General features: G+C 38.1%; 2 protein-coding genes and 1 long non-coding RNA gene across 6 annotated transcripts in view; 2 read left to right on the plus strand and 1 right to left on the minus strand.

Annotated features, from left to right (window-relative positions):
• sgsm1a (small G protein signaling modulator 1a) overlaps positions 1 to 2678 on the minus strand; it is a 35220-nt gene extending 32542 nt beyond the window's left edge. Inside the window, exons 1-2 of one of the 4 annotated variants that reach the window (XM_088076799.1) lie at positions 2153 to 2678; positions 2001 to 2044 (exon numbers count right to left, since the gene is read on the minus strand). In XM_088076799.1, coding sequence (XP_087932925.1) covers positions 2001 to 2044; positions 2153 to 2171 — 63 coding nt within the window. In that variant the 5' untranslated portion in view covers positions 2172 to 2678. The remainder of the gene's footprint in view (positions 1 to 2000; positions 2045 to 2152) is intronic. The other 3 variants (XM_088076800.1, XM_042488516.2, XM_042488517.2) reach the window with 3 other exon arrangements.
• LOC148189768 (uncharacterized) lies at positions 9 to 5762 on the plus strand. The gene is made up of 3 exons (XR_015776453.1): positions 9 to 145; positions 2942 to 3018; positions 4735 to 5762. It is a non-coding gene; the product is annotated as an uncharacterized LOC148189768 (long non-coding RNA).
• Positions 5763 to 7295: 1533 nt separating this feature from the next.
• slc6a4b (solute carrier family 6 member 4b) lies at positions 7296 to 17953 on the plus strand. Its single transcript, XM_042488518.2, has 13 exons — positions 7296 to 7638; positions 9174 to 9308; positions 9489 to 9708; positions 9860 to 9998; positions 10094 to 10228; positions 11749 to 11852; positions 13139 to 13266; positions 13367 to 13479; positions 14260 to 14391; positions 14561 to 14660; positions 14801 to 14901; positions 16012 to 16179; positions 16270 to 17953. Exons 1-13 carry the CDS (start codon positions 7425 to 7427, stop codon positions 16348 to 16350), a joined length of 1770 nt encoding a protein of 589 aa, XP_042344452.1. The 5' UTR covers positions 7296 to 7424; the 3' UTR covers positions 16351 to 17953.
• Positions 17954 to 18060: the final 107 nt, after the last annotated feature.

An 18060-nucleotide genomic window follows, 5' to 3' on the forward strand; every position in this document is an offset into this window, starting at 1 on the left:
CGGAGACCAGGACCCTTTTAAAAGGACTCTAACCTGCACTCTCCCTTGACTGGATAAGGGAGCCAGAGTTTCCTCAGTTTGGTGAGGTTGCTGGAGGCGACTGTCAGCGAGTGCAGGAGGCGGCGGAGGATGCAGCTCTGAACAGGTGAGGATCCTTCCTGCTCGCCTCGGTAAGTCAAGAGAGACACACATTGTCCAACAGGCTGTCGGAGTTGGTCTTCACTAACGTGCAAACCTAGCTAACACATAGTGACAAGCCAGTTTGCTTGCCAGTTTTGCTAGGCAACAGCTGTCACTTCAAACAATTGCGGAACTATTTGTGTCTGCGGAGCAAAAACAAAACAAAAAAAAAATCAAAGCTACTTTGATGCTAGCTAGTTGAGAATTTAGTGCTGGATTTATGATTAGTGCAGCCCAACCCTGTAGTCTAATGCAGTGGTTTAACACGAACAACAGCCTGCCTGTCTGTGTTTATAATTTTTTGACAGCTACAATCCAAAAATGCTGGACTTTAATCCGTCAGACGACCTCTAGACGCTAGCTTCACCAGTGCAACGGTAAGCACAGCAGGGCCTAAAATGTTTTAATATTAGCCTAAAGGACCAGTGCATAACATTTATTGGCATCTAGCAGCGAGGTTGCTAAATACTCCTGAAAACTGAACACCCCTAACTTCCCTTTTAAGCATGCAGGAGGCCACAGACTTGTAAAATAATCATAATAATAATGACAAAATAAAATGAGTAAATAAATAAAAAGCTCTACTCTCCATAGCAAGTTTTTTTGGGTTGTATGGTGGTGCAACATGCAGCGAGGGCTCCAAGGGGACCTGCTCCCTGTGTAGATATAAAGGACCAGTTCTTCAGTGACAAAAGCAGTGAGAAAACAGTTCTCATTTCATGGGATTATGCAACACTTGAAGCATACTTGTGAATATTATATTCCACTTTTGCCAAGTCCGTTCCACTAAATGCAACTCAATTCTACTCACTGTGCCTGTAAGCCATTACAAGCCAGAGACAATAATTATTTAGCTGGCGTGAATCTGAAGCAGTAACAATGAAAACAGACATTAGAAAAAGTGACCAAATCATCATTCTTCTTCCTCCAAATGGATGCTCATCCAACTTGAGCTCTGCCTCTCATCATCAGCATCATAATCCCCCATGTGAAATGATGACAGGCTTTATGTGACAGTTCTAAACTTGTCATAGATCTGTATGCAAACATCCATGCAAACATTTTCTTTTTTCAGCATTTGGGATCTAAAAATCGACAGCAAAATTAATCTTAGTAAATAGTATCCACAAGGATGAAGATCTCTAAAAGGAAACCTTATTCAAGGATTAAATGTCAGACGGACTAAATGGTAACAAGGTCTCATTTGATCTCAGCTGAACTCTGGTCCTCTGTGTTTCTGCAGTAACCTCGAATGATGATGAGTGACATGAAGTGTTGAACCAACCAGCTGAAAAAAACCACCAGAGATGCTTCCATATTTGTTTCCACTCAACACCATATAACTCAGTACATGCATTACACACACACACACACACACACACACACACACACACACAAACACACAAACACAGTTTGTGTCTGCCTGTAACCACCAAATGGCTCGGCAGAAGGCTGATGGTTTGCTCTGCCATAAACACCACAATCACTGACTGAAGACAGTCTGTTTCTTTCATGCTGCTTCTCCACCCGAATAATTAGTGAGCTGCAGCACGACCACTCCAACACTGACTTTGACATACACATTAAAAAAAACCCACAAGACTACAATTTAAATATTTAATGTGAGCTTGTTTTCTAGTCTTTGAGTGGTGAAGCCTTTAATCTCAGGTGGCATCATCAATACAAAGACAAATGACTTAGTACAAGTATCACCCAGACTTTATGGGGTTTCACTTATCTGAGCACAGGGCGAACAGTTTCATACAAACCCAACGTGTTTGTTTTTCCGACTCGATAAGTGCTGAGCTGTAAATACCCACCTCCTTCTTGACGGTGCGCAGCAGCCTCTGACGGGTCTCTGCCTCTAAAACACAAACAGTCCCACACAGCACATTTAACCATCTGTCACAAGTCTGTATTCTCAAAACAACAGAAATAGAGACATTTATTCTCATTTTGTTGTTGCTCCCACCTGCCATGATTGTTGCCATGGATCCTGTCTCCTGTCTGCAGGCAGCACTCCTCCCATCAGCTGAGTGCTGCTTGTACACTGCGATCCCAAACTCCACCTCCTCTCACACACGCCCCTTAAAGACACATGCAGAGCGTCCATTGGGTGGTCCAAGTAGCCTATCAATACGAAAAGCTTATAATAAATCAAAGACAGTTTTCTAGCATTACATTCAGTCCAATCTCCATATAGATAGACTGTAGCTGCCTACAGTAAGATTAGTAATCCATGTATTTGAAAATCAAACTTCAACAGGCCTATTTGTTTCACTGTGGAAGACATATTACCGTGACATCACTGTTGTAATTTTAACTCCTCACAGATATGCATTTAATGTGAATGGGTTTGAAATAAAAAGAACTGAAAACCAGCAGAAACACACAAGTTATGGAAATGGGAGTCAAGCACTTGTTGCAAATTTACCCAATATGAAAACATAAGCCTGTACCTTTACGCCATCTTGTGGCTCAAGTTAGGGAAAGACTGGGAGACCAAATCCTATGAATAACCAGAAACTGTATCACACAGATCAGGAAAAAAAATCATGAATCCATTCAGCAATCATTGGGCTCAATGTGTACAATCTCAGAAAATATGATTAAGCATCTATGATGTGCGAGAAATATGTAAACACTGAATTTGAAGCAAATATGCTCCACCTGTTGCTGCATACACTCTGGAAAAATATCTGAAGTTTAGATAATTTTTCTTTGTTCTGGTTGATTTAGTGGATGTTTCTTCTGCTTACAGATAATTAAACCAGACTGAGGTAGAAGAAAGGCAGGACACTCCCCCCTCTCACTACCTTCCCTCATCTTCCCTTTGATGTAGGTATATACAGTTATCTGTCATGTTGATTGTCATTTTAAGATGCTACTTAAACCTATCAATTTTGATGTGTATGTAATGGGATCATTTAATTGTTTATGCAACATTTTTAAGCAACAGGCATGTAGATGTGACCATACATGGGAGATTACTCAGCAGGGTTTCCACCTTGCTGCTGATGGATTCAGTGCAGCTCCAGCTTGTTAACATCTGTGCATTGTATCGCAAACCTGATGACGCCATGTGCAAAATGTGTTGTTTCCATGTTTCAAATGAAGAGTCAAGCAATTCAGCCTTCTTGCGTGCACTGACTCTATCTGTCCAGCTATCTGTCATTGTTTTATAACATGCGTTATTCTACTTGCCTAGTAATGGTTTCACAAAAGCTATTTCACATGTTGTCCAGAAGATGGCGACTGTGTCATTTTTTTGATGCACAAGTGCCCAAAAGAACACATTTTTTCATGTGAACTATGATTTTTCATCTTTGATCTAAATAAGAATCTGTCTCCCCATCTAGTAACAGTTTTCACATTTCAGTGTGTATTGTATGAGTGAGAACATGCTCAGGAAAACAACCATCTGAGTCAGAACATGTGCAGGAGAGGTTGGCGGGCTTCAGTGCAGCAGAGTGTGGAGTTTCTTTGGGCCTTGAGTCCAGCTTTGCCTGCAGGATAGAGCTGTCAGGTAGATCAGGTGGTGAAAGGATGGAGGGTTAATGCAGGATGACAGACTGAGAGGAGAGGGGCCCAATGCTCCCCTCATAATTTCAGAAGCAACAAAACAAGATATGATTCGTTGTCCTTCATTCGGAGTCCTATAATCACTTGTTGAGCCCTGTAATCTTACGATTTTACATGACAATACAAAACCAAACAACAATAACTATTCAGACATCAAAGTGTTACTTGGGGATATAAGATATTCATTTAGAAATACAGAGCAGCTGTTTATGTTTGGCTGAAAAAAGGAGACCTCTTCCTGTGTCATTGTGATAATGATGCTTTGGTCCGATTTTTTTCTCTATTTTCCTCATAAGCCTCCTCTTAAACCCAGGATTCCCTCGCTGGGATGACTCACAGCTTACAGTGGCGTTAGATAATGTGAGGTAATAGCATGTCTTGTTAAATGCCACACCAGGACTTCTGCCTGAGTAAACAGCACACCACAGCTCCTCTCCAGCTGGCCTTTGCTTACTTGTCAATGGGGAAAACAACAGTATTTATTTATATGTGTTTGTCAGTTCAATGCACACACTAATCAATGGCATTTATTTGCAGTCAAGAGTCAAATAGGTGATTTACAGGGACATACTGTAAATGCGCCTATGTGAATGTGATGATCAGAAAGTCCAAATTCCGATGAAAAGAGAAGTTACATTTACTCACTTCTATGTGCCCACAGGACAAAAAAGATGACAAGACATTATAATGGGGCTCGCAGATAACAGTTTAAAAAAACCCCTAAATTTTAGAGATAACAATGCTGTGTCATGTCCATGTCTGTTCGTCTGTAAGCGCAGATGGCCAACATGCACATATCCATGTGTGATTAGACTCGACGTGCTCCAACAGGCACTGGGGCATGCAATGGAGGCTCCTGTCAGTCTGATGTTCTTCTGCCCATGTGTGCCAATGCAGATTGACAGGATTGTATGTTAGAGAAGGCCAGTGCTATATGGTTTGTTGTTATGTTTTTATGCTTTTGACCCTCAGGGGCCACCACACCTCGGCTGAGCAACCACAACCGCCTTTTCCCCCAGGCTGATTGTTTACTCTTCTTCATCCTTGCTCTGGCAATGAGAAGACATGTTGAAGCTGGAGGAATCTGAACTGTGAAAACTATCTATCTATCTATCTATCTATCTATCTATCTATCTATCTATCTATCTATCTATCTATCTATCTATCTATCTATCTATCTATCTATCTGTCTGTCTATCTGTCTATTTATCTATCTATCTGTCTATCTATCTATGATAAAGAATCAGCATTTCACCACTTCACAGCTTCAGGAGATGCACCAGACAACTAGTCATGTAACACCAGGTCAGACAGTTTGGCTTCCACTTGGCTCTTAAGTGACAATTTTATGACAGGTCTGGATGTCTCTTGTCCTATCTCTGTGTCATATCCATTTTCCAGAGTAACTTCATTTGATGCACTCTCTCCTGCGTGACGGCTGCACTCCGAATATCCTGTTAGCAGCCTTTTTAAAGTGCTCCATGCTAAAAGGGGTGGATTTGATTATAAAGTCTTTTTATTAGGTTTTTCCTAATGAGTGCAGTTACACCTCCGTGATTCTATTCTGTTATCTTCACCAAACTGTATTAACACCAGGATCAGGAAGCCAAGATGACTCAAGTTGCTTTTTATGGCTCTCTGCATCCAACTTTTGAATGTTCAAATGGACTACCTGCTCCTTTGTATGAACAGGACCTTGACCTACTTATTTATTTATTTTCAGTGAAACTTATTCTCCAGCTTTGACCCTCTAGTTTATTGCCTTTACATTGTTTTATTTATTCTATTTTGGTTTTATATGTTACTTTTATATTGTGTCCGTATATTCTATCTAGCTTTTGGCTATTATTTGAAGCACTGTGTGACGACTGGGAGGAAGGAAGATGCTATGTAGCAATTCACAAGTAAGTAAAGTATTTGCACTCAGTCCCATGTCCTTTCTATCCGAAACAAGTCACAATGCATCCCTACACAAATGTAGTGTAATTCTAAGTAATTATATACTAAACTGACAAAAACCATGAATGCTTTTTAAAATTTGTATTTTTTTAAATAAAAAAAAGGTTTGCTGCCGCTCTTTCTTTACAAAGTAGAGAGCCAAACTGTTCACTCTTCACCCTGTAACATATTTCGCAGGCATAATTTAAGATTATAATGAAAATAAGGCTGTAAATACATATGTTTTAATGTAAACAAATGTTTTCTACAGTTAGATGATTTATGACTGAAGTCATGTTGTGCATTTGTGCCAGCCAACCCCATCACAAACCCAAAATATGCCAACCAACCCTACTAACATTTGATCCAACCATGTGGTAAGTTTATGTTAGCCATCACAATCACTCATCATATACTTTCAAATCTTAAATCAAAATGTGGCTGATTCCTTTGTCTATTAACTAGAGTAACTTCTAATATCTCAGTATAACACACTCTTATCATATGTTTATATGACTTTTATACTTTCAATACTTTAAAAATGAAATGTTAGTGACTTTCAGATTTTTATTGTAGGCCTAACAGATGAGCCGGTGAAGAAAAGAAACATTTTTAATGATAATTTTAAGGCCTATATCGTAGGCAACTGGACTTGCTTGAGTTTGTTGAAGATGTTTCACCTCTCAACAGAGAGGCTTCTTCACGATAGCAATTACCATGACCTGGATGACTGATAATCTTCACCTTTTTTAATGATATATTTTGGTTACTGTGACCTTCAAAGAACCAGCAAATAGCTGAGTGCCAACCAACCCGATCTACCCTACTTACACTGTGATTGTGTGATGAAAGAACTCACATCACATCATTGTTATTGAAGAATAATGAACATCAGGTTAAAATCTTGATAACCATTACTCTGCCATCAGTGTTTTACTTTGCTGTGTAACCTGTTGCTCAGACAGAACGTTTGCAGAAATTATTCTTGCAAATCAGATTCACACAATCACACTTGCACCAGATTTATGAATTGGACTTTTCAGTATTTAACTAGATGCTTTGTATATAATGTCCCAACAGTTTTCAGGCCGCTTTCAATTGCAAATTAGACATTTTTTTTATAATTGTTTCTGATATTATAGCACTCAATTTCAAATAAAGCTTCTACATACTGCTAAGCCTTCAAATGTAAAGAAACGTGTGACTTTATGATAGTTCCCTAGTAAAAACTCGTTTTTTGTGGACCTTGTTGTAAAGTGTTAGCGGTGACCACAGTGATCTCTGCTTGTCTTTTCATTGTCACTGAAGGATGATGATCCTAACAACCATCAGCAGTTACTTTACAGAACATCCTGCCACTGTCAAATATGAATTAAATAGGATTTTGCAAAAAAGCACATATATGCTAATGAATTATGAAGGGAAAAAGGAAGAATAAGTGAGCCAAGCTGCAGTCCTGTCTGTCTAAACTTACCACAGCCATCTTATCGAGCAGCAGTATCACGTGACCTCTAAATCAACTGGAGGTTTTTGTTTGAAAGTTTGTGTGAGGCTGCTGTCAGTAGAAAGACTCCTCTCTGTCTCACCTCTCTGTCTCCACTAACAGGTATCCCCAAGTGTCCGCTGCAGCTCCACCAACTCCTCCCACTCCTCCCTGTCATCAGCAGAGGAGAAACATCCTCCTCTCTGAGGAGCTGGTCCTCTGACTGACTTTTCACAGTCCGATGCCCCGACAGGACTCAGTAGTCATGGCCCACCAAGGCTCCCCCAGCCCCGGCTACAGCTCCAACAACGCGGTCCCGGTGCCGGTCATCACACAAACGGACTCCAGGGACAAATGGAGCAAAAAGATGGATTTTCTCTTGTCTGTCATTGGCTTTGCGGTGGACCTGGGTAATGTTTGGAGATTTCCGTACGTATGTTATCAAAACGGTGGCGGTAAGTGGTTTAGAGATTTTAAACCAGGTCATTCAGCTTTATTTCATAAGTTTGAATTTGTGTGAGTTGATGTCTTGTGTATGGAGGCCTCTTGGCAAACACTTCTGTGCTTTCTTCAAATCGGGTTAACAACACAATCTGCGCCCAAAGTGGCTTTAAAATGACTCAGGAAATAGACTGAATCTGCGCATCTGGCAGCAGAAACTCTCCATGGTGCTGAAGTGCGCATCTGTAAGCACGATTCGCTAAAACTCCTCTAAAAAGTTTCTTTTGATGACATAGTCTGAATCTAGTTATATTTGCTCACTTTTTAATCAGTACCTTGTTTTGATAATGCACGAGCTTCTTAATTTCAATTCTTCTCAGTTTTTAGAAAAATGTAATTTCTTTTGGTGAATGCTTTTTACTAAAATGTGTGCACAGATTGGCACAGTCATCTTGTAGTTTGTTTGAAAAGGCTGTACTTAAAATGATACTTTATAACATCAGCAACTAAGAGTCGGCTACATTACAGCAGCCAATCCAGTTGTGAGGCGAGACAAGCTTACTTAGATAAAACCTTTACACACCACATAAAAAGTCATCAAGACAAGATTTAAAAGAAGATTAAAACACATGCAAACAGGATAGGAAAAAGCATAAATAGCAGAAAAATATTGATAAGCTACAAAAGAACAGAAAATTATGTAGGCATTTCATTTTATAATTTTGTGTGTGGATATGTGGGTCAGTGTGTTTTTAACACAGCCTTTATGGTGTGTTCCTGTCCATTTTGTTTTGATCTAATAAAGATGTTGATCTTTGTAAATCTCCCTTCGGACCTAAAATATGATATAAACCACAATTTACTCAGTAGCTTAACCCTTTGAAACCTGAAACGACTAGTGCTGCTTTCAGACCCCTTATCTCAAGTATTTAAACCTTTGAACCCTGACCAAATTTGTGCGATTTTTTCCAAAATATGTGAAAAATGAGAAATGAGCAACTTGGAAAGAACTATTCCAGGAATTGTGAGAAATTTATAGATCTATAAAATTATTATTTTTAAAAGCTTAGGGAAAAATATCTAGAGAAAAAAGAAAATAGTTAGGTAAAAACTTTTTTTTACAATTATAGTTGCATATTTAAAAGTAGGTTCCATAATTATAATGATTTTAAAGCACCTTTTCCAGTAATTTACTTGTTTGTTTGTATTTTCTTTCTTTCTTTTTTTAAAAAGTGATTTTCCAGTAATTTTCTTGTACTTTTTACTAATTAATTGCAAATTTTTGGGTAATTTCGTCTTTTGTTGTTCTTTCATTTTGAAAGAAATCAAGCCAATTTGCTCAGGTTACAAAGGGTTAATTGGCACACGAGGCCAATGAGATGTCGCATTTTCACTTTTTCATTCTTTTTTTTAAAATCAAGATTCAAGCCTTCTTATGAATGAATTCATGAATGTCATGACCCATGCGACAGCACTAAAAGTCATCATGACCTGCATGTCAAAGCCCAACTTAACATCTAGGCTGTCCTCATGTATCTCATGTGTGCAGGTGCTTTCCTGATTCCCTATATTTTGATGGCCATCTTTGGTGGCGTGCCGCTCTTTTACATGGAGCTGGCACTGGGACAGTTCCACAGAACCGGAGCCATTTCCATATGGAAACACATCTGTCCCATTTTCAAAGGTGAGGTCTCGCACTGCGCTGCTCAGCAGATAATCAGATGGGTTATCTGTGACTCAGTGATAGAGTTATACCCATTTTACTTTCTCTATGTTGTTTGATTTCTGTAAATGTATCTTCAGATAGAGCCAGTGAATAATTATAGAGACATTTCACAAATGACTTCCTCTTCTTCTGTTTCAGGTATAGGATATGCCATTTGTATCATCGCCCTGTACGTGTCCTTCTACTACAACACCATCATCGCCTGGGCCCTCTTCTACTTCTACTCCTCCTTCTCCACCATCTTGCCTTGGACAAACTGCGACAATGTGTGGAACACCCCCGACTGCACCAACTATTTTGGGATGGACAACGTCACCTGGACGAATTCCTCAAGGTCTCCAGCAGAGGAATTTTACACGTAAGTGCATGTAAGTGTGAGTAGCAGGAAACACATATATAAATAGCTTTATAGTAATACTCTACACAAATATTGTCGGCTGGCGATTTTGCGAGTGAAATGTTGCGTTTCATGTTGAAACTGTGGTGATTTATGTGCTTTATTGTTGCAGGAGGAATGTTCTGGAGATCCACAAGTCATCGGGGCTTAGAAATGTTGGGGGTGTTCGCTGGCAGTTGATGCTCTGCCTTTTTCTCATTTTTACCATCGTGTACTTCAGCCTCTGGAAGGGCGTGAAGACTTCAGGGAAGGTAGTGTTATTATTACAATATATAGGATAATTGTGTATCTTTATTCACATATCTCTGTGTTTCTCTTCCTGATTCATCTCTTTCTTCCACACCAGGTAGTGTGGGTGACCGCCACCTTGCCCTACATTGTGCTTTTCATCCTGCTAATACGAGGCGCCACTCTGCCAGGAGCCTGGAGAGGTGTGGTGTTTTACCTCAAACCCCAGTGGGGGAAGCTGCTGGAGACCAGTGTGAGTTGTACAGCGTTGGTCACTCAGTTGGTTTTATTAGAAAAGAAGCAATTCCTTAATCTCTAACAAGAAAAACATGATCGTGCTTCATGTGTTTTGTCCCATGAGAATATTGTTTTGCACTCTTAATTTAAAAGATCCATATAAAAGCTATTGCTGAATCATTTTGTAGGTAGTAAAAGGTGCTCCATGAGCAGATTGATCCTAGAAAAGAAAGAACATGATGGGAGGAAAATGATTTATCGTTGCATGTCATATAAAAAACAAAGAAATGTTACTTCTTAGAAGTAGGTTTTTTTTTGTTTGTTTTTTTTACAAATTTTTAATTTGACCTGTCATTCTGATCTTTTGACAGATGACAGCTGTGGATGTGTCTGTTCAAAGCAGTTACTTTAAGCCTTTGAAACCTGAGCCAACTGGCTTGATTTATTTCATAATGCATGGGGAGCAGGCATTGGGCAACTTGAGATATTTCCAAAAAATTAGAAATGTACCTAAAATTAAGGAAATACAATAAACTTAGAAAATGCACAAAAAATGTTTCACAAGTTATCTAAAAATATGTCTTATCTAACATAAATTTAAATATATCATTGATGTATATTTTCTGGATATTTTTCGCTATTTTGTTGCGATAATTTCTAATAATCACCACCAGCTAATATTCAGGTCATTTTCTGCTCAACTTTTACAAATCTGGTCGTTACCTTTTGCCCTTGTTTTTAAAAGAAATCAAACCAGTTTTCTCAGGAAAACACTGATGTCACTCCAGATGTTAAAGGCTTAAATATTCTTAACAGATACCCTTTTGACCACCATTTTCCTCCCAGAACTTCAAATGTATGGTTAATGCAAAACAGAAAGTGAATGATTTGCTTTATTTTACAGTATAACTTCCCGAAATGACTAAACTCTGAGCAAGAAGTGTGTTTCTGCTGTTGGACTGGTGTAATGAAATAACACATCACAAAATTTTTTTTTTTAGTTCTATGAAACGTCCTTATTTTTCTCTCCGGGTCACAGCGGTTGTTTGCTAAACATGTGTGAATGCTTTGGTTGAAGGGGAATATGGATGAGACGAAATGAGATGCATAAATAAGCCACAGAGCAGGATAATAAGATGCATAATTGGTTTAGATTTTCTGCCCATTAACAAAGGCCTCCTTTCTGTCTCACTCACCAATATCCAACGCTGCCCTCTTCTTTTTAATGCCGAATGCGTGCTGCTCTTCAGATCTCCCTGCGTACAGCTGTGTGGCAACTAGATCTCTGTACAACTGACACAACACCTCACATGTTTGGTAAATTACACTGAGAGATCAGAACACAAAAATAAAAATGAAAATGTGAAGATATTTGTTGTCATTTGAAGGGTGACATTAAATCACTGAAAGGAAAGACCTGGCAGAAACTCGTTCTAATTTAGGAATACTGTATTTTATGCTTTTGAGTGCAACCTGTAATGTCCCAGAGCTAAAAGTCTCAGATGTCTCCCTCTGTCCCTCTATCTGTTTTTCTAGGTGTGGGTGGATGCTGCAGCTCAGATCTTCTTCTCCCTGGGGCCCGGGTTCGGGGTGCTCCTAGCTCTGTCCAGCTACAACCCTTTCACAAATAACTGCTATCGGTAAGAGCTGGGCTTTCATGTGTAGACCCACGACACACTGATTCATGATGTGAACCCACATTTGTGGCTTGACCACAGTTTGATAAGTAGAAGCAGAGAGTCCAGATAAAAGGCTAAAAGCTTTGTACACTCTATGCACAGAAATCACACCTCCCGTTGAGTTTAAGGACTGAGTTGAACGACTTTGGTGCACAGTTTGTGGTCAGAACACTAAGAACAGCTGTGGAATTTATTGCTCATGCATTAAATAAAATGGTGTGTGGTCGAGACAATGCTATCAGAGGTAGGAGTGGTGAATACTACATGGTGGGTATAAATGCCAAGCTGTACACAGGACAAATTATTAAACTGTACACATCCAGTGTGACTAATAGTATGTGTGGCTGATGTGATTAGAGTAGAGTGGCATGTGAGGAAACAGTAGTAAACACACAGATTATGAATGAAACTGGATACTGTAGTTTCTTGACCCATCAAGCATTTTCAAAACATATTACCAAAATATAATGTGTCATTCCTCATACTACTACTACAACTACTACTGCAACTACTACTACTACTACTACTACTACTACTGCTTCTACTATTACTACTACTACTACAACTACTGCTAATAATAATAACAATAATGATACTAGTAAATAGTTATAATAATAAATGAAATATACATTTATCATTATTGATTGATTTGAATTGAGAATATATGCATTCTTTACAACATTAAATTGTCTTCTTTACAACTTTGAAAAAGTACATCTCATTTGCAAAGTACCTGACAAACAAACAATTCTGGCTTAAGCAGATCTTAATGTAAGAAGAATAAACACTTAGAGGAAGTTTTTCAGGTGCATAAGCTCTATTACAGATGTTGATATATTGATCCAAAACCCTGACTACATAATTAAGCTCAATGGAAGGTTTTCATTTCCTTAAAGCATTCTTCGTATGATCACTAATTACTCCAAAGACTGTTTACATGTGACAGATGCTTTACATCTGTCTTTACATCGTGAATACATGTCATACGCCCTTTATTATATTCCTCGTTAGTGCTGTTGGTGTCTATGGTTACTAGCCAGGAGTGTCTTCGTGTGTCTGACACAAAGCTGAAGAGAAAATATATAGGATCCCATTAAGCAAAGGTCAGAGTACTGAGCACCTTTCACCTCATACAGCATACTGTTGAACAGTGTCTCTGATTGAAATGAAAAAATTCAAAGAAGAATTTTACAAATGACTATTATTATGCCCTGTTTTTTTGAAAGGGTTTCTTTCTCCCTCAACAGTGACGCCATTGTGACCAGTTTGGTGAACTGCCTGACGAGCTTTGTGTCAGGGTTCGTGATCTTCACGGTGCTAGGCTACATGGCGGAGATGAGGAAGGTGGAGGTGGAGGATGTAGCCAGAGATAAAGGTCAGGAAATCACTTTTATACTTGAAATAATGAAAAGATGAAACTCAATCACAGATCAAACACTGACCCTAAACTGTTCATCTTCCATATGTTCTCTCAGGACCAAGTTTACTCTTCATCACGTACCCAGAAGCCATTGCAAACATGATGGGCTCAACTTTTTTCGCAATCATTTTCTTTGTGATGATGATCACGTTGGGACTGGACAGTACGGTACAAACTGTGAACTTGCATGGTGGCCACAGGGACACTTTATATACTACAAAAAACTATTCAGCTGGATTCAGTTAATTGAATTGCTTTTGCAGATTGAAATATCTACAAGCTACAATATAATACTGTGCATTTTCAAGGAGTATTGCACCCACAAAATGGTCATTCATTTAAAAACCACTCACCCTGTGTTACCTTGAATTTATGAAAAAAAAAAACGATTTTCTCACATACCTCAAGAATGAACAAAGAATCCAAAAACTGAGAAGATTGTTGATAAATTGGAGTAAAGGGGGACTGTATTTAACAACAGCAAAAATAAAATCTAATCATCTATTTACAAACTCCCACACAACTCATGTTGTACAATAAGAGGCTTATTTATCATTTGCTCAGTTCTTCCCAAACACATAGATTTATGCTAAAATCTTACTATTTAAAACACTTCAGTGTGCAAGCAGCATACCTGGGGAAGCACGTGTGTTGAATGCACGCACACGCTTGGGCAAACTACGTGTCCATGCGGCTGTTATGGGGACAGGGATTTAAACAGTACGGTTTTGGTCGAAATACAATAATTTATTTAATTTACATGTATTTTAATTCATCAACAATGTTCGTCGTTTCTGGGTTCAAGATTCACTGTTGAGGCATGTGAGAAATTTTGCATCAGGAATTCAACATAACATGGGGTGAGTAATTGATATACGAGTAGTTATTTCATGGGTGAGGTATTGCTTTAAACTTTGTAACATTAAGAGTGCTCTCTGTGTGTTTCAGTTTGGCGGGTTGGAGGCGATCATCACTGCTGTGTTGGATGAGTACCCAGATCATTTTTCTCACAGACGTGAACTTTTTGTTCTGGGCTTGGTAGTTGTCTGCTTTTTGGGCTCTCTAAGCACCCTTACAAATGTAAGCTAATAACATATCAAATTAGTTGAACTAAAGAAAACAAATTCAATTCCCTGTTAGTTCACACAGTTATCTTCAGTCACATTTGCTGTTTTTTTACACTGAACTGAATTGAAGACTGATATGACAGTGGATCATGTTATCAGACACTGCATATTGTCATTGACAGGGTGGTGCCTATGTGGTGAAGCTGCTGGAGGAATTCGGAGTAGGATGCTCCATCATCGCTGTGGGTTTCCTCGAGGCCATTGCGGTTTCCTGGTTCTACGGTAAATAAGATATTACTATCGACCGTCTGGCATTCAGTTTCTTTATCTGCAATGTAAATTGATGACCCTTGATAATCAAATACATTGTTAGCATATGAAAAACAAATGGCTGAGCCTCATGTTTATTTTGCTGCTTTCAGGCATCAAAAGATTTAGCAGTGATGTTCAGGCCATGCTGGGCAAATCCCCAGGATTATTCTGGAAGGTGTGCTGGGTGGCCATCAGTCCAGCATTTCTAGCGGTGAGATATGAAATGCTTCTAAATGAGCTAAATGTCCACAAAGCTAACGTTTACTAAGGTTATGGAAAAAACATAATAAAATAAATATTAGTAGTCTTTTTAATAAGGTCAAATAAGCGACATTGTTTAAGTTATTCAGAGATCGATGGGCAGAAGTGGATGAGGATAGAGGATAAGAGGAGGAATAAGATCAAAAGACTACTGGACCAATGACCTTTGAAGACCTAACAGCTAACCCCTCTCTGTAGTTAAACCCTCCTCTTTTTGAAATATCTTCCTTAAAACTTTTTCTACAACATATGTATTGCAAAACACTCAATTTCCCTCCTCTACATACTGTTTGACCCTTTGAAACCTGAGCAAGTAGTTGATTTTTTTACAAAAACATGGGGAGAGGGCGATAAGCAACTTAACAAGACATGGCCCAAAAATGAGAAAGAAATTAGTTTAAAGTTACATATACACATACAAACAAACAACCACCTGAAAATAAGCACAAAAAATAAGTATAAAATGTCCCAGAAAAGTGCTGAAAACCGAAAACAAAAAATGTATACACCATTTTTCTGTAACATAATTTAAAATATTTAATTTTGATTATCATGGATATTGTTTTGTGGACATGTTCTCTTAGTCATCTTCACAATTTTTTAACAATCCCCTCCACTTTTAAAAACTATTTTGCAGGTCATTTCTTGTCACCATTTCTTAACAAGTTGTTGATTGCCTTTTCCCCCATGTTTTTGAAAGAAATAAAACCAATTTGCTCAGGCTTTAAAAGGCTTAAATCGCTTGATTTCTTGTGTCTGAATACAGCACAAGAAAACTGATGTTGATCGAGGTTTCAAAGGGTTAATATCCTCTTATTTGCATTCATCTCTCTGTTGACATTTTGCATTATTACACTATCATGACTTCCTTCCATATATATATATATATATATATATATATATATATATACATACATATATACATATCTTTCGCAGTTTATGGAAGTGTGACAGATATATTGCCCTTCCCCAATATTATTTCTTATGTAAGAATACAGAAGTAACATTTACATATGGAAATGTTAAATATGGAAATGTTATGTATTCCAACTCTTCTCAGTATATTATAGTGAGCTCCCTGCTGAAGGCGCCACCCCTCACCCTGTTCGACTACAAGTACCCTGACTGGAGCATCACAGTGGGATACATCATTGGCTTCTCGTCCTTCATGTGGATCCCCATCTACATGGTCTACAAGCTGGTGTGGACCCCTGGATCTCTCAAACAGGTTGGAGAGAGGAATAGAAAAGTGTGCACAACGATAAAAAAAAAACATGACACATTTTCCTTTAAATTAACTAGGTCTTGTTTTCCACAGAGGTTGGCGGTGTGTCTCAGACCAGAGAGGACCATACCAGATATCCATGCTGACAGCCTCAACATGGCCTCTGTGCCATAGAAAGAAAAACACTGAAAAAAATACCCCTGCTTGTAGTTTTTATTCAAACCACAATTATAAGTTATTGAACCTGAACATTATCTGACATCATGACTGTTACCTGCTGATGATGTCCAACATGTCTGCACATGTACACTCTGTAAAAAATGGAAAATGCTGCTAAATTTGTTTTTCAAAGAGGAACTGAGCGAGCAATACTCTTCTGTACGGTCTGTGTGTATTTAGATCAATAGTATGTATCTTCACATGTTGCCATTTTAAGTGTTGCATTGTGCGGTTGTAGGAGTCAGTGATGACAGAATATTAATGGCCTGCTTTCCCCCTTAATCAACGGTCCTTATTTATGTATTTTTGGGCTTTATGCCAAGCGAAATACAAACATTTATTTGTATACGTAATATTCATTACATTATTGTTTAATTGCACGGGGCCACTTTCTTTTGTTAAGTTCTATATTTTCTGTAGTTTGTGAAAACTGAGATGAAACACTGATGATACACTTGGAGCAACAGTTATTCCCCACAAGAAAATCATGGCGGCAGTATTTTGTACGGAAGCCAAAAGTGGCCACGCTTGCAATTATCTTTTTAGTGGTGTTATCTCAAGAGCGCATGTTAATTTGTTACCTTGAGTTAATGAGATAACAAAAGGTCATTTCCTCTCATGACTTTGTTTATCAGAGATCAGTAGTGTCATGCCAGCATGCATAGATGAAGTATTGACAATTAGCAACTAATTTAAGCTGAACATGTCAAAAGAGTACCAATTCTTGATCAATGAATAAGACTGTACTCTAATTTTTTAGATGTTTTTTAGAGATATTGTGTGTTTGTGTTTGAAGTCTAGAAGCATACTTTTATTTATTTTCTTTTTTGAGGCTGGACAGAGAGAGGAGAGAGATTAAATAGGACCAAACCTTAATCAGTTTGACAGTAAATTACATTCCTTCCTTTTTTTTTTGCCAATGCTGTATTTCATATTTATACAGTAGCTTTGTAATACAGTGCTTGTATAGGATTTCATACAGCTGCTGGATATATCTGCTAAAAATGTTGTTTTTCCTTACAAGTGTTTGTAGTGGAGATAAGTGAAATGCTCAGATACAGACCACATCAGTTCATTATCAGACAAAAAAGTTAAATCTTATAATTTAGTGTATTGTTGTAGTACTGGCATCACAGATATATAGTGCGTGGATATGCAGTTCAACATGTACATTTGGACCATGGACAACTATTGGTTCTTCATTTTCAAAATGAACTTTTTGATCTTCATCTGATATCTTCATTTAACTCCAGATAGCCTGTTTTGCCTTAATTTGCCTAAATATTACACTGTATGTACAAAAATTGTAAAGGTTGTATTGATATTGTGCCTCTCCGATGTTTTCACTCTTTGATTTAAGACTGTTCAAATGTTTTTGCAGACACACAACATAGTTTTACTTGTGTCTTTGCCAGATGTTAAACTTATCTAAAAGCGCTTTATACTTTATTTATGTCAAGAGAATAATGTGTTGAGGTGATGATTGTTTTGTGATTTCAGTCATTTTCAATTTGGTTTATGTACTAGTCAGATGTGTATAAATTAATTATAGTATACATTACATATTTCCTCTTTGTGCTTGTTTTTATTACTGGATGTTAAACATGAACAAACAAACCAAACATCATACTGCATTTATTCAAATTCCACTGTTTATATAACAAC

The sequence above is a fragment of the Plectropomus leopardus genome, chromosome 4 (genome assembly GCF_026936395.1).
Source record: "Plectropomus leopardus strain MGB_pleo_1.0 chromosome 4, ASM2693639v1, whole genome shotgun sequence".
Taxonomy (NCBI): Eukaryota; Metazoa; Chordata; class Actinopteri; order Perciformes; family Serranidae; genus Plectropomus; species Plectropomus leopardus.